This window comes from Lepidochelys kempii, chromosome 10 (assembly GCF_965140285.1).
Source record: "Lepidochelys kempii isolate rLepKem1 chromosome 10, rLepKem1.hap1, whole genome shotgun sequence".
Taxonomy (NCBI): domain Eukaryota; kingdom Metazoa; phylum Chordata; order Testudines; family Cheloniidae; genus Lepidochelys; species Lepidochelys kempii.
The window spans coordinates 65,600,843-65,617,904 of NC_136389.1; the positions used below are offsets into that span (position 1 = coordinate 65,600,843).

General features: G+C 37.4%; 2 protein-coding genes across 4 annotated transcripts in view; one reads left to right on the forward strand and one right to left on the reverse strand.

Annotated features, from left to right (window-relative positions):
- The window catches only part of FAM227B (family with sequence similarity 227 member B), a 211,675-nt gene that overhangs the window by 145,001 nt on the left and 49,612 nt on the right, over window positions 1–17,062 (reverse strand). Inside the window, exon 11 of the mRNA XM_078854665.1 lies at window positions 16,300–16,365. Coding sequence (XP_078710791.1) covers window positions 16,300–16,365 — 66 coding nt within the window. The remainder of the gene's footprint in view (window positions 1–16,299; window positions 16,366–17,062) is intronic.
- Window positions 1–17,062, forward strand: part of FGF7 (fibroblast growth factor 7) — a 107,410-nt gene that overhangs the window by 84,911 nt on the left and 5,437 nt on the right. The window lies entirely within an intron of this gene.

Sequence of the window (17,062 nt, forward strand, 5' to 3'; positions counted from 1 at the left end):
AACATTAATCCTGAATAACAATATTATTCCTTATTATTACCATATGTTTAGCTTTAGGGACAATGTTTTATTGGAGTGAAATGTAGTTTCCAGCAAAAAGAAAAATGACTAAGTACTATAAAAGAGTTTGACCAAGAAAATATTTGTATGAAGTGTACAATGGAGACCAGTAAAAGTAAAGAATTCCTAATGAGTTTAATTAGAAATTTACTAATTTACTGAAATGCTCAGGAGAGGCACATTTTTCTTAAAGTGGCTGATACCATATACTGTTATTCACAAAACAGTTCTCTGAACTAGAATAGTACCATGGTTTTTCAGTGTAGTTAAATGAGAAGTGTCACACATGTGGTGTTTAGTTAACAAATTAAGTACCAAAAAGATTGAGGCTGGAAGTGTCAGTGCTCCAAACAGACCTATGTCTTCAAGGAATTTTGTCTAGTGGATAGAGCAAGGGACTGGGAGTCAGAACTTCCTGGATCAATTGGTAACTATACCAATGATTCACTCTGTGACTTCGGGGAAGTTGCTTAGCCACCGTGTGCCTCAGTTTTCCTAAGTAGAAAGTGGGTAGAATAATACATAGGTTAGGAATTTGAGAAAGCACTCATATAGTATCTGTGGCTGTGCACTAAACTTAATATTAACTCAAAGTCAAGCAATATGCCACAAAGCAAAACTGCAAATTAGATATAGTAATCAAAACTAATAAAATATAAAGGTCATGTTAATACACAATGGGTCCGTGTCCAAAATACTTCCTTAAAATTATCTTTTATTTTACAAGACTGCCTCACATACCATATTTAACAAATCTTCAGTGCACATGGAAGCCAAAATGGTTACATAGGAAGATGGAGTATTTTCTCTAAAGCATTCCTCCTTCACCAAGAAAGGGACACATTCGTCAAAGCTTTACTGATGAGAGCAGTCTCCCTGAAATCCCCACTCCTTAATTCTGAAAGGAGGGAGAATTAAGCTTTATGTGAGTACTGGCCTATGTGTAGACACTTCCTAAAATCACTCTGAATAGTAATAGTAAAAATGGCATTGCAGGATTCTGTTTGTCTCTCAATGATTTCCAAATGAATGTACTAAGCTTCTGAGTGAAAAAAAGTTTGCTTTTTCTAAATACCAACCTGGAAACTCAGACCAGACTCTTTTCTTCTCCTGCATCACCCCTAGTAATGTGTACCCAAGAGGCCAAATTCTACCCTTGATGATACCTGTGCAACTCAGCTATGACATGGTGCTGTAGAGGTGTAATAGAATAGAACTTTAAATGCGTCGATTGATGATGCAGAATAAAAGAATGGAATCTATCTCACTCTTTTATAGCTGTGTAGGAACTACAAGGCTAACCGGTGTAAAAAATATTAAAACTTTACTTTTGTCACAAAGGTAAGCATATGTGACTCTGAAAGCATATGCAGATTATTATGACATCAGGAACAGGAGAAACTAGATGCAAAGTTCTTCTGTCTCAGTCTTTGAAAAAATGTTCTGCATAGATCTGGCCAGCAAAAACTGTCCTTAGCCAACTGGAAAAAGGAGTACATATTTGAGTTCAAGTTATCTTAGTCAACATTTAATTTCTCCATCAAACTATCATCATCTTTTGGCTAATATAGATGTGTTGTCCATAATAAGCTCAGCAACTGGCTCTCTGAAAGAGATCTTGTCATTTTAAGTTTGACAAAGAGAAGCTAGAATTGAACTCATGGAATTGGAAAGATGTATGTTAGCAACTGAATAAAGCAGTTCTGTATGAAAAGCTTCTTGGCATGATGCATTACATGATACTTGTGGGGGCAAGTCATCAAGGAAGTAAAGGGGATACAGTTTAATGTTGGAGTCATTAAATTAATGGCAGCCTTTATAATCTTATTTTGATCACAAAAAACACTTTTCAAGGACCTGATCCTGCAAGAGCTTGAGTGCCTCCTGAAAAGTACCAAGAATCTTTCACTCCAATTGACTGGAGTGGAGCAGTTTTCAGCAACAATCAGAGAGGCTCAGCAGCTTGCTGGATCAGATTCAAATCATTCCTAGAGACATTCCTACGGAGCTTCACTCTTGGTGGGACAACTAAAACAAACTGCAGCCTTAAAGCTGTCTGTCTTAGGTATTTATAGGGCAGTAATAACCATAATTAAGTTCCAAAAGGTCAGTATCTCAGATAAGCATCTTCCAGAACTTTCCAGATCAATGGATCTAACTAATTTTGTCCCTGGATTCTCATTAATATACTCAGTTTCACATTATCTTATTTTCAACCAACTCAGTTCTCAATTTTAGTCTTGATTTTCTTCGTAAATTCAGTTTTAATCTCATCCTTATCTTCTTCGTATCATTTCCAAAGTAGCTAGCTAGTAAGTAGTTTCTTTCTGATTAGCCTTGAGTGGCTCAAATTTCACAACCATTTTATCAATCAATTGTTGCATACCAACACAACACTTGGTCATTAACTTGTTCCATCTAGAAATTGTAATTAAACTGTGTAAGTATTACAACCCAAGCAGAAGTGGAGAAATCCATAGATAAAATGTCAAATAAGGAAATTTTAAACTGAATAACTTCCTACTTTGGTGCACTTTTGTTTATTAACTGATATTTTTATACCCCACTGCCATTGTTGGTGCCCAATGCATTTCTTGGATCAAATGGAGCATCTCATACATTTAAACTGACCATAAAAGACACCATAGTTCCCCTCCCCATACTGCCTCAGTCAATCATAACTAAACCTATGAGCTTCCATAATCTATCATATGCTTAGCCAAAGAGATGTCTTGCATTATACTCTGAATAGTAGTAAATATGGGCTCTGGTAAAGCATCAGAGAAAGCGAGTTCCACAATTTGAGGACATTTGACTGAAAACGTACTGCCTCCAATCCCCCAAAAAGAATATCTGGAGAATGTCAGCAAAAGCACCTCTGTTGATTTTTGGAGACTGCCAGTTCCCCAACCATGTAGAAATTTAACTTGGAATTAATTAGGTAAGCAAACATTATTAAAATGCATGTAATTGGTTTACTTTAACCAAGAGGGCCTTGCATAAACTTGTTTTAATTTTTTACTTTTGTGGAGCAGTACTATGGAGTGAATAATCCTCACCACAACACAATGCCTCTTTCTTAATATGTATTCTTAACAAAGCTATTTCTCAATTTACCACAAGAACAGCAAATCTGCCAAATGCGCTCAACTGAATTTCCATACTAAAGTAACATCTGCACACAGAAATCCCTGACAAAACACTCATGATAACGAAACTATCAATATAGGTCAATTAGCCTCTTAGGTTGCTTACCCAATTGATCCTGATAAAACCACAGAAAGGCTGACATGTGATGCAATCAGTAAAGAATTTAAGGACAGTAGCGTAATTAATGCTAATCAATAGGGTTTTATGGAAAATATATCTTGTCAAACAAATTTGATTTTTTCCTGAGAGTACAAGTAGGTAACTATATTAACATTTATTTAGACTTTTATAAACCATTTGGCTTGGTACTACATAATCTGATTTAAAAAATAGTACTATACAAAAACACATACTAAATAAATTAAGAATTGGTTAACAGAGATCTCAAGAAGTAACTGTAAACCATCATAATCATCATCCATTGAGGATGTTTCTAATGGTGTCCTGTAGAAAAGAGTTCTTGGTGCAATGATATTCAATATCTTTATCAATGATCTGGGAAAAAATAGGATATCATTGCTGGGAAAGTTTGCAAGTGACACAAAAGTTGATGGAGTGGTAAATAATGATTAAGGAAGTGTTGTTGTAGCCACGTTGGTCCCAGAATATTAGAGAGAGAAGGTGGGTGAGGTACACCTGAGAAAGAGCTCTGTGTAAGCTCAAAAACTTCTCTCTCATCAGCACAAGTTGGTCAAATAAAAGATTACCCCACCCAACTTGTCTCTCTAACGATTAGGGAAGTCATTTTTACAGAGCAATTTGGATTGCTTGTGGCTGGGCTCCCTTGAACATGTGTTTTACTACTGACAAATTCAAGGTCCCACATCTAGTCAAAAAGAATATAGGGCACACTTGATGGATGGGAGACTGAAAGCAGTACTCCATAGAAGACTTGGAGTTGTGGGGGATAAGTAACTGAACATCAGCTCCCAGTACAATACTGTGACCAAGATTGAGACTATGATGGTTGGGAAATATTGAATAGAGGCAGGAAGGTGGTGTTACTTCTTAGTGAGACCATTACTGGAATACTTTGTCCAGTTCTGGTGTCCACACTTTTAAAAGAATGTTGAAAAACTGGAAGAGTTCAGAAAATAGCAACACCAATGATTCAAGGTGTGAAAATTCATCCTTATAGGAGAGATTTAAGTAGCTCATTCTATTCAGTTTATCAAAGAGCAGATTAAGAGGTAACTTAATCATGGTACCTAAACTGGAAGAGAAATTCTGATAGCAAAACTCTTTAATCTAAAAAGGCAATGGCATAACAACATCTAATGGTGGGAAACTGAAGCTAGACAAATTTAGACTCTAATCTTTTTTGTCCCTTTGCACTAGCTCCTACAATAAATGATAGTACATTTTTCACTTGTCTGTCATGTCATGAAATCCAGACTCCAGTGCCATTGAATCAAAGGAAGAAGCAAAGGTGAAGGGTTATATTTAGAGAAGAAAAGAAATAGTGGATATGAGGATCAGCTGGAATACGTCTGATGTGTCAGTTGTTTTCTGTTGCCATTTGAATACTGCTTAGGAAGTGTAAGAAAAATAGAAGCAATTAGAAATTTATTTAAAATGTATATATAGTATATTCCAGGTAAGTACAAGTAATTTATTTTACTTTGTGTAAAATGTTGATTTTTTTAAAATCTCTGTGTGAATTTACAGAGTTCACTAACGTTAGCTCTGTATGATACCTGCTGGTACAAACCTTCAATTGTTTTGCTGAAGCCAGTTCGGAATATAAATTAAAATTCTAAACTCTGTGAACAGTAATATGATAAAATTGAATTTAATTCAATAACAAGAAAGGAAAAGAGTTCTATCTGGAACATCTTTTAGATGAATACTTTTTATTTATGTTAATTTATATTCCACTCCATTCTGTTTGAAAAAGACAATCTCACAAATTGCTCTACTTAAAAATGGACTCTAAAGATGCATACAATTAATAAAAAATAACCACTAAAATGATACTCAAAATAATACTATATCTATATACAGTTGTTTCAAAGAAGGTGGTGCTTCTTAAAACTGATCTACAAATCAGTTGCATTAAAGTATGCAACTATTTTCAGCATATAAATACTAATATAGTCTTCTAGAAAGACTCTTCACATTTAATTAGCCAGTTAATGAATGTATTTATTGTGCTGTCTCACATAATGCAAACATGCACAAGTTAACATCAGTAAAGTCTATGTGAAACATTTCCAAAAGTATATACAATGGAACCTCTTTTAATTTGTACTTTCTTGATTGCTATTAATGCTTCAAAAAGCACAAACATTAACTTATTAGATCCTCAGAATAAAAGAGCAAATAGCATAAACTACATTTAAACTCGGTCATGTTAACAAAAAAATAGAGGGTTTTTTTTCTTGGCCTTGATCTTAAAGGTCATTTGAACTCGTAAACATGCATTTCCAAATTAATTAATTAGAAACACAAATTAACTGCAGTTAAAAACAGTTTCATTTTTATTTCACTTATTCACCATCCAAGTCTTTCCTGTCCCATCTTTATCAATTTGACATCCAACACAACTTACTTAAGGGCGGTGCTCACTAGATGTTTTATGTACAAGTTCTCTACAATCCCAGTTTGTCTTCATAAAAATCAGCATACTTGCTGCTTTCATAATTGGGGATTTTGATATACGGATCAAATGTGATATATCATGTGCAGAAGGTTAAAAAAAACAAAGATGTTTTCATATGTAGAAATGGAAGAAAATTCTGCCGTTATGAAACATTTCGATTTTTTTAAAATACGCTTTAGAGGTGTTAAAAACAACATAAATTTTAAAGGGAAAGTGCTTACAATGCGTAAGAAATAGATCCAATGGTGAATTTTGTCTTTGTCCACCTTTCCTGAGGAACTATACCTCCTCTATTTCTTTCCCTTTCTTTCCAGCATTTGAAGGCAGTTTTAAAAGGGGAGCAAGCAGGTTCAAAGCCATTGTGATACAGGTTTCATTCTTTACCTGAAAATGTTTTCTCGTAACATGCACATATGCTAATCTAGAGGAATAAGTGAGGGAAAAATCCATGGTAGCTGCTCTGCTGAAAAATGTTTCTGATGCCAAAACCCTCCTGCGGTAAAGGCTATAGAAACAATGGTACTTGTGAGTGGGGCTTTCATTCTTTAGTGGGAAGGCAGCATCCACAGAGACATTAGGAGGAGAGAGCTATTTGCAAAAACACCAGATGATGTTGGAGTGTTTGGTAATGGAGCCATATGCATAGGGTTTCCACAGTGAAAAATCTACACTTAAGAATCTTTTCCCATTGCTCCCTGGGCATTCTTGTAAGAGGACACCCACTTTGCATACACTGGTGGCCAATAAAAGACTATTGGTCACATAGGCTTCTTGGAGCTAAGGAGATGTCAGAAGGAAAGCTAGTGGGAAAGGTGTTTCAAAGTAGGTTAGGTCTGGCTGGATGCCAAAAATCAGACTGCTCTGACGGTTGAGCTGGCAGTTCTTAGAAACAGCAAGGAACGGTTGGTGTCACATTCTCATCCTCCAAAAGTAGAAAAGTGTCAGGAAAGAGTCATATTCTCGGCATCTTGGCTGCTAAGCTGATCAGAGAAATAAAAGAACTAATCCTGCACAATGCATTAAAATGTGCCAGAATGTGTAAGTCCAAGATAAAAAAAAATGATGAGCAGAATATGGAGCACAGAAAAACTAATAAGAGCACCTTTTACTGACAACAAGTAATCTCTGCCTTCTAGCAGGAAAAAGGAGGAAACATGTTCTAACCCCTACTTCCTTTGGGCTCAAACGTCATTAGGATTTTAGGGGTTCTTCCAGAGGCATTAGGTCACATGCAAGCCCCTCTTCCACATGAGCTTTGGGAAGGGAAAACAGGGGCAGAGCCAGTCCTAGAAATTAGAGGCTACCCCAACAGGAGCAGGTAACCAAGCACCTCTTCATAGCTTCCAGGACATAGGAGACATCCTCACACTCTGCTGCCTTCACTTAAGGTTTGGACATATTCTGTTTGCTGATTGACTGCTTGTTTTGACTGCCTCCACCACATCCTTCACAGTCCCTCAGCTGCCTTCTTCCTTCCCCATTCTGCTCTTTCCCTATCCTCATCTCTGCCCCTTCAATTTCACTCTTCCTATTCCTTTGTCTTTCCTGCTTCCTTAAGCCTATTAAGTCATCCCTTCATGCATCCCCCCTTTATCCCCAATCTGTAAAATATTAAAAAAAACAAAACAAAACTCCCACCCCTACCCTCAGAAGCACACAACAAAAAGGAACCAACCTATCCTTTATCATCCACTACTCTAATCATTCTGCTTATTATTTGCATGCCCTTTTTTCATCCTGTGTCTGTGCAATTCTCAACACAATGGAGCACTGATCTCTACTGGTGCTATTGTAAAACAGGTAATGGTAATGATACTGGTTGCTAAACACCTCATCATCATGTTGGAGACTACAATTTGGTACATGTCTCCTCATACATTTATATATTCCTCCTGGGGACTGTTCTTTTTTATCCTGGCCATTTGTGCGTAAGGATGCAAGCATTAACAACTACTCAGTATGAGGCAGAGTGAATTACATGTAATTATTTTTATTCATGCGCAAACTTAACTTGTGGTGGCGTGGAAAAATGTTTCCTACATGGTAGGCCAAAGGCCAAAGAAACACTTCTCTTAAGTAGAGGAGTATATTGAGCTGATGTCTAGTGAAGGTGAGACATAAGTAGTTCCTATCAACTTTTCTGGTTGTTTATATCAGAGATAGTAAGGCCAAAAGCTTCTTTCACAGAGTTGCTTCAATGGAATGTTATGGGTAGGTGCACTTGTGCCTCCCATATTTGTGGTGGGAAGTTGTATATGAGAATCCAAGCTACAAAAAACACATTCACTACACAAACCGATGCTCTGCACATGGAACAGCTGCACTTTACAGTAATGCCAGCATCTGTTTTGTGGTTTGTAGGCATTTTGGTCTTGCAGAGTTGTTTTAACCTTGTTGACTCCTTAAGGTTTTTTTGCTAATTCATGGTAAATATTTTTTTCCATGTCTTGAACGCAGTGGCTCATTTGTTCATTGTTTTCTACTTTCTACTTTGGCTCTGGCTGTTGGCCTCATACACATGGCAACACATATGACTGTGGTTGCCTTTTGCTCACCACCCATGTAGGTTAAGAGTGCACATTGATCAAGGATAGCCATAATAGATTAGATTATTTTTAATTTATTTAATGTAGATTCTACACTAAGAACTACTGGATCTCAATGTTTGGATTATTCTGAAATGGATCAGTATTGTTCTGAGAACATTTATGGGCAAAGCCATGCTCTGACCTAGGTTTTCAGATTGTAATACTGTCCTACAGAGCAAGATCAGGGAATGAGTCAAGAATGTAAATGTGTACTCTTGAGTCTTGGCCCATTGATGTTCTAAATCAGTATGCCCATAAGCTCATCCTATTTATTATGCAAGCTATTTGTTTCCTAGTACTGGCATAGTTCCAGTCCCACTGAAACCCAAATGTTTTGAACTTAAGGCAGTGCATCCTGATGTACTTTACTTCATTGTCAGAGGTTTAATTTGTCCTTGCTAAAGTGGTTGAATGGGCTGCAGCCAACAATTATCATGCTGCCTTCCTCAGAAAAGATAACAGTCAGCATTAGTTAAGAGTGTAAATGATCTATTCCTTACGTTGATAGAACATCTCAACTCCTGTACTGCAGAACATTGACTGTGCAACTAGGGGGAATTGTTTGGAATTTTATGTTCATTTTATGCAAATTATACTTTCTTGTTTTCAATTTTATTTGTTTGTCCATTTGCAATTTCGTCCTCTTGCTAGCTTTAATTCTACTCCCTTCCCAGTCTCCTCTGGTGTCTTCTAAGGCAATTCAGCATTTACATGGTTCCTTTGGATGAAGCAATCCAAAGACAAAGTTTTGATTTCCATTCTCAAACAGATGACACACCTGTTTATTTGAAGAATAGTCACAATTGCTCCCTTCTTCAGCAATTTCAGTATGATTATATAACAAATTGAAGACACTAAGATAATGCCACTAAAATAATGAATTAAATACTGTACTACTCAAACTGAACAACCAATTGCTGTTTCCAGATAGAAACAAGTGTAAAAACTTCCTCATTCTCTTCCTCTCTTGGTGGATTCTCATCTTTTCATATGAAGAGAAATTGAAAGGACTGGGATTATTTACCTTTGAAAAAAGACAAGTAAGAGCAGACAAAGTAAAAGTATGATATGGAAAAGAGTTGTTTCATAATACAAGGAGTCTTCTAATTAAATCAAAAGGCAGCAAATTCAAAACTGATAAAAAGAAATAAATTTTCACACAGTGCATAATTAAACTGTAGAACTCATTGCCACAGGATGTTGTTGAAGCCAAGAATTTAACAAGATTATTCAAAGCGGTATTAGACATGTATCTATATGACAAGAAGATTCACAGTACTAACAGTTAATGCTAAGAACATTTTTTGGAAGGGATATAAAGCCCTATGCTTCAAGCCTTAGAGACTGGTTTAACTATTAGGTATGAAAAAGACTTATGTGGATGGATTTTTCCACATCTGCCTCTTGTGTAGTTTCGTGCACCTTCCTCTGAAGTGTCCAGTACTGGCTTCTGTAAAAGTCGAGATACCACACAAAACTGATTTCAGGTCTGAGCCAGACTGGTAATTTCAAAGTTTCCTATGATTTTAAAGCAGAGAACTCAGTTCATTCTATTAATGTCCTACATACCCTACTGAGCAAGCACTGCTTGTTTCCACAACTCAAAGTTAAATTCTGGTCCTAATGAAGTCAATGATAGTTTTGCTATTTACTTCAGTGGGGCCAGAATTTCACTCTTAATGTTTAAAACAATCTACAAACTTTTGTATGTTGAGTTGCCACTACTGACCCTTTTCCCCCTGCATTGTCTGCTTGTATTGATCCTCTTCCTTCAAGCAAACCAGCCAATAGGAGTTCACATTTGAGATTAAAAGCCCAAATAGAAAGCAGCTCACATTTGCTACTTTTTTGTGCAGAGGGACCCTGAAATGAACAGAGACTCTTCTCAGCTTCCTAAGGTAAACTAGTCATCAAACATACACTAGAATAGATACTGAATAGAATATCAGTGAGGAGTTTGCTTAAGCAAGATTGTTTGATGGTTCTTCATACTGTCTCCCTTCATGACATAACATTGCTGTTTTGTCGTTGACCTTAATCATACAAACCCCTCAGGAGCAAAAGGCCTGTGCCTTCCCAAGTGCCCGTAGTTCAGAAAATTGAGGCTTTTATGGCACTAGGAAGGAATGCAATCAATGGCCTTGCCCAATCCAGTCAAAACATGAATGTAGTTTTCTAAATTTCAGAAAGAGTTTGAGGTCGAAAGGTCAACCAGATCATCTCCTGTATATCACAGGCCACGAGCACCACCCACACACTACACCCAACAACCAATTTTAGACCAAAGTATTACAGCCCACAGGAGATCAGACTATCATGTACCACAGACGAGAATAGGAGAGACCAAGACACACCGGTGCCCAAGGCCCTCACAATGGCAGGGAAATGATTAAATGAGATATACCCACATAATCCTGGCAAGTATCCAACACCCACACACTGTAGAAAAAGGCAAAAACTCAACAAAGTTACTTCCAATCTGAACTTGGTGGAAATTCCTTCCCGCCTCCACATATGGTGATCAGTTAGACCCTGAGCATATGAGCAAGAATCAGCTGTCCAAACACCTGAGAGAGAGAATGCTCAGTGTCACCTTAGAAGCTGGCCTCCTTGTCTAATGCCTCATCTCCAGCTGTGGCTATCCCTGATGCTTCAGAGGAAAGAGATTTAAAAAAAAAAAAAAAACCCCGAAGACACCAGAGCAGGGAATCCTTTCCCGACACCTGCAGGTGGCCAGCTGAAACCCTGAAGAATGATCTTTTAGGAAACATAAAACTTAAACTGGAAGTAAGCCCCAGAACTGTTGAGCTCTGCCCCTTACCATCACAACCAACCCTGTCATACAGTTGCAGTAATAAATCTGTCCAGTTTACTCTTAAAACTAATTACGTTGTTTGTTCCCAGAACTCCTATTGGGGAGGCAGTTCCAGAACTTCACCCCACTGATGGTTAGAAACTGTCTTCTAATTTCCACCCTGAATTTGTTCATGGCCAATTTATATCCATTTGTTCTTGCACCAACATTGTCCTTTAACTTAAATAGCACTTCACCCCTATGGTATTTTCCTCCCCTCCTATTGTATTTATGGAGAGCAATCATATCCCCTCTCAGCCTTCTTTTTGATAGACTAAACAAGCTAAGCTCATCCAGTCTCCCCTCATAAGATTGATCAAGGGATGGAAGGTCTTCCTACTAGTTCTTTTCTGCATCTGTTCCAGTTTAAAATCATCCTTCTTGAAAATGGGTGACCAGGGTTGAACATAGTATTGCAAATGATGTCTTACAAGTGTCTTGTACAATGGCATTAATACTTCACTACCTCTGTTAGAAATTCCTTGCCTGATACACCCTAGGATCACATTTGCCTTTTTCATGGCTGCATAACATATCATAGTCATCCTATGATCGACCCATACACACAAGTCTCTCTCCTCCTCTGCCACTTCCAACTGGTAAGCCCCTAGCTTGTAGCAGAAATTCTTATTATTAGACCCTAAGTGCTTAACCTTGCACTTTGTACTACCGAATTTCATCTCATTTCTTTCACTCCCATCTGCAAGGCCATCTAGCTCTTCCTGTATAATATTCTGGACCTCCTCTGTACTAACAATGCTTCCCAACTTTGCATTATCAGCAAACTTTTCATTAATAAAAATATTTAATAAGATTGTTCCCAAGACTGATCGTTGAGGAACTCCACTAGTAGCCTCCCTCCAGTCCAATAATTCGCCTTTCAGCACAACTCATTGTCTTCTCCCCTTTAGCCAGTTCCTTATCCATCTTACAGTTCTTGTACTGATCCCCAGCTTTCCTAATTTAACAAATAATTTCCCATGTGGCACCATATCAAATGCTTTGCTGATGTCCAAGTAAATTAGATCTACTGCACTTCACTTATATAAAAAATTCAGTTATTTTCTCAAAGATGGAAACTGGGTTCTACCTTTAGTAAACCCACGTTGTGTCACATCTCCTTTACCATTCACCTCTATGAATTTAATTTTAGTCTTTCCTTCACAATTTGTTCTAAAGCCAAGCCTACTTCTGAAGTCAGACTAACAGGTCTGTAATTGTTCAGATCACTTTTTCTGCCTTTGTTAAATATAGGTACAATGTTAGTTATTCTCCAGTCACATTGTAGTACCCCCAAACAGATAGTTTTATTAAAAATACTTGCTACCAGACTAGCAATCTCTTGTGCTAGTCTTTCAGTATCTGGGACGGAAGTTATCCGGTCCCCATGATTTGAGTGCATTAAGCTCTTTAAAGGTTTTCTTCCACTTCAGATGTGGTAATTTGCATTTCTAGATACTCATTTCCATCAGCCATACTGCCTTCATGCCTATGTTCCATATTATCATCCTTATTGAAGGAAGAAAAAGGAAAGAGAAAGGGGTAGGGGAAAATGAAATAAGAAAAACAGGATAAAAAATATTCCACTCAGAAACCTGGTTGACTGATGTCTCCTAGTTTCCTTACGAGAGCATGTAGTAGCATAACACCAGTCATAACTGAATTACTAATAACTAGAGTTGGTCAGGAATATTTCACCAAAACATTTTTTTTTAAATAGAACATGACAATTTGTTGAAACCTAAACTTTTTGCAGAGAAGTATTGGTCTCAACAACACTTTTATCAGGAAAGGCTTCTCAGGTCGAGGATGGAAAAAATGAGAGACACAGACCACTGTACTGCAGAAATAGCCAACAGCCCAGTGGATAGGGCCCTCGTGTTAGATGTGGGAGACCCAGATTCAAATCCCTGTTCTGTCTGGTTTGGAGCAAAGACTTTAATCTGGGTCTCCACATTCCAGGTGAGTTCCCTCACCACTTGGCTATTCTGGGGCGCTCTCTCTCATTTTTTCATGAAACATTTATAATTCTTGGTTTTGTTTGTATCAGAAACAAAATTTTGTATTTTTCTGCTAAACAGATTTCTTGTTTTCTGCCCAGCCCCACTAATAAAATACAACTGAAGCATGAACATCTTTCAAAGAATTCAAAAAGGGCCACTGTATCTCTAACTGCAGATTCTTAGATTTATGACAAAAGGCAAGAGGAAAGACCTGCTCGGTACAAGCCATTGTCCAGTTGGTCCATCTACTACATAATTCCACTGCCATATACACATATATCAGGGAGGAGCTGTGGCCACGTTACTACTCCAGCCCAAATTTTGCTTTATTGGCCACGCTGAAGTTGCAGTCCAGATACCCAGAGACAGACAAGGAGTCTGCTCCTCCAGGGCCACTCGCATATGACTGACACTCAGGGTATATGCTTGTTATCAGAATTTCGCCGTGACTAAAAATCTGTTCTTCAAATGCTGAATATGACATTTTCAAACATTCACAATTCTGTTCATTTTTCAACCAGTCTTGTTTTAACTTAGTCATGGATATATGCTACTCTTCAATGAGAAGTGTTTCCACGTCAAATTTCAAATTCTGCCGTTTTTGAGCTATCCATGTTGAAAAGAAATATGGCAACATTTTAGAGAGAGAAAGGTGTTGGTTTTCTTGTACATGGACATAACAGAAAAACTGTGGAAGGGCTTTTACTTAAAATTAGCAAAAATGTTCACCTTTGGATGGAGACTAAGCATGGAAGGTGAAATGAAGATGTTCTCAGCATGTGGAAATATATAATACACACATGTGCATCCATGCAGCTAATGTAGTTACTGCATATACTGCAGATTTCAGATTAATATTAAAACTTCAGTACACCATGGCTGGAATAATTTGACAGATGCTAAATTTATGATCCTAATAGTTACTTGCATGTGAAAACGTTTTGCTATGCTTGTGATTTTTGTTAAGGTATTCAAATCATTGCCATATGCAGGGAGACATATTAACCTCATTGTTAAATTAAAAACATTCATGCTGAATCAGTGACAAAACTGACCAAGCTTAAACTTTTTATAAAAGTTTTGGGGGTTTTAATTACATTTTGAAAACTCTGTTAAAATTTGCAACCTAATACACTGAATTATTTAAAAATATTTTCAATTTTTAAGTCCACCATATATTATACTATTTTTAAGTCCACATTTATATATAGTGGCATATCAATGTTCTATTAGCATACAAGAATACAGTGCATGCATATTTGTTTTTGGTTATGTGGATGTGGTATATATAAACATAACACATGGGCATATTATGCAAAGTATGTGCATATTGTATTTACATCATTATCAATACATTATATATAAAGGTGTCAATATTTTGTTTATAATTTATTCTCTAATAGTTGAAACAATGTCATAGAAATATACACCTATTAAGAGTATCTAATGACACAATAATAGATGCCATTAGACTCTTTTCATGCATATATTTCTTGCCAGTATGTAACTGGTGAAACATTTATAAATGCCTATAAGATACGAAAAGCAAAACATGTTTTTATCAAAGATTCATAAAAAAAAAATCATTACCCTGAACCTTGCTCAGAAATTTTAAATTGAACTAAAAAACTGAATTTAAATAATACAAAAATGTTAGATAGTAAAATCAACCATTGGAATGAAATCTACTTCCACTATTGTGGAATCAGTATCACTTGAAATTCAAATAATGGTCTGTGAGGGGAAAGACTAAAGTTGTAAGTTCTTTCCTAACGTAAGAATTCTGGACTCAAACCTGCAAACTGTTACTACTGCTCATATACTTTGTTCTAAGTAGAGTACTACAAAGTGACTCTGCTTATGAGAAAAAAAATATATGCTTTTTTTAAATGTTCTGCACGGGACTGACTCTGCTCCAACTAAAGTCAATGGTAAACGCGCATTCATTTCAATGGGAGCATAGTTAGGCCAATGCTGAGCACTTTTGTAAATCTTATCCAGTAGTTACTGTGTGCAGAACTAATCCTTACGTTTTTGGGCTCCTAATCAGGAAAGCACATAAGAACATGCTTAAATCCGTCCCTATGTAAGAAAACACTGATATGGGGTTATTGACTTCAATGGGACTAAGCACATTATTAAGCACTTTTCTGAACAGGGATGATTTCCTGACTGGAGGCTTTAAGGTACTATTTGTTGAAAAAGAGAAAAACATCTTAGATTATTTTTAAATTGTTTGACTTCAAGAAAATAATGAGCAGTTTATTTTATGTGGTATAGCACTGCTACCCTTCTTGATTTTCAAAGGATAGTTTTAGTTTTTACACAGCTATACTGTGTCTTTTGAGCTACTGTCCAGGACCTTAAAACATCCAAAAACATTTGAGGCCACCACAGTGTCACACCCTGATGAGCCATGTCGAACCATCCAGGCAGTGTCCAGCACTGGATGTGCTTTAATTAGACCACAACTCTACTCTTAAATATCAGGGACTAACCATCAGATAAAATTTTACAGTGCAGGTAATTCTATAATTCTTACCAAATACTTTTGGGGCTGCCATCAGCCTTCCCCCTTACTCATATCCTGATCCCAGCCAACCCGCTGCTCTCCCCTTGTATGGGGTAAGGGGGGCTATAAAGGAGTGGTGGGGGTTGACTCCTCTCCATACCAGTTGTAGAAGCCCCAACCCCCCTTTCTCTGATTCTTTAAAGAATACCTCCTTTAAATCCTTTACTAGTCCTTTTTATCTGATCACCATGTCCATTCCCTGCAGAATACATGCATAGGACATTTGCCACAAGCTTACATAATGAATTGTGACAGTATAGCCTAATGCCCCTTTCCTAACCTAATAGGCCCCTAACCTGCAGTAGGGAAGGCCACCCTTTCCCCACCCCAAAACAAAACAACCAAACCCACATCTTGCCTACCCCAATCTGGTGGTGAGAGAAAAATTCCTTCCCAGCCCCCTTGAGAAAGAAGTATCTAGGGTAATGACTGCAACAGATCATGAGAAAACCTGTATTTTAACTACTTACATGAGTGGGAGGTTGAGTGCTGCTCACTTGCTCCAGGTAAAAGAGGTCTGGACCCCATCCGGTCACCTGTGGGAGAGAGGACAAGATGTCTGCTGACCTGGTCTGGCTGACTTCTCTCTACTTTTTATGTGGAACAGGTAATCTTGGAGGCAGGGGAGGGCTTTAAAAGGGCAATGACCCCTTTCCTGTGAGCAGGTGGAAAAGTCACCCTTGCAATTAAAGGGGGGCAACTCACCTTCTTTGTCAAACCAAACAAAGGTTGGTTATTTAATGTGTGGTGAGGGCAATTGAAATCCTAATGGTAAAATGTCTGAAAAGTTTTTTCTGGGTTATCCTAATTATTCTTTACATGACACACCCATGACTGTTCTCCCCTGATAGAGAGAGATCTGATGATACAACAATGCAGTATGATTTTCTTTTTCCTAGTTGGCAGTAGATTTTTTGTGACATCTGATTTTTGCTCACTGCGAGAGTGTGTGTTTGTTTTAGGGGGAAATAGGAGGATTGGGGGAGTTTGCCAGTTTTTCTGCTGACTAGTTCAGTTTTCTGTGGATATATTACTCTGGATTAAGCACTCGGTCTACTGCAACTCACAGTTGAGTATTTGCTCATTATGTAATTCCTGTAACACCAATGACACACACATACACACACTGTCATCCATCCAGTGCTTAATTTGTAATGAAAGAGGTGCCATGGCTCAAGCAATTTTTTTACATTCATAATTGATGCACCAAGCCCAGAGCTATGAACTGCCAAG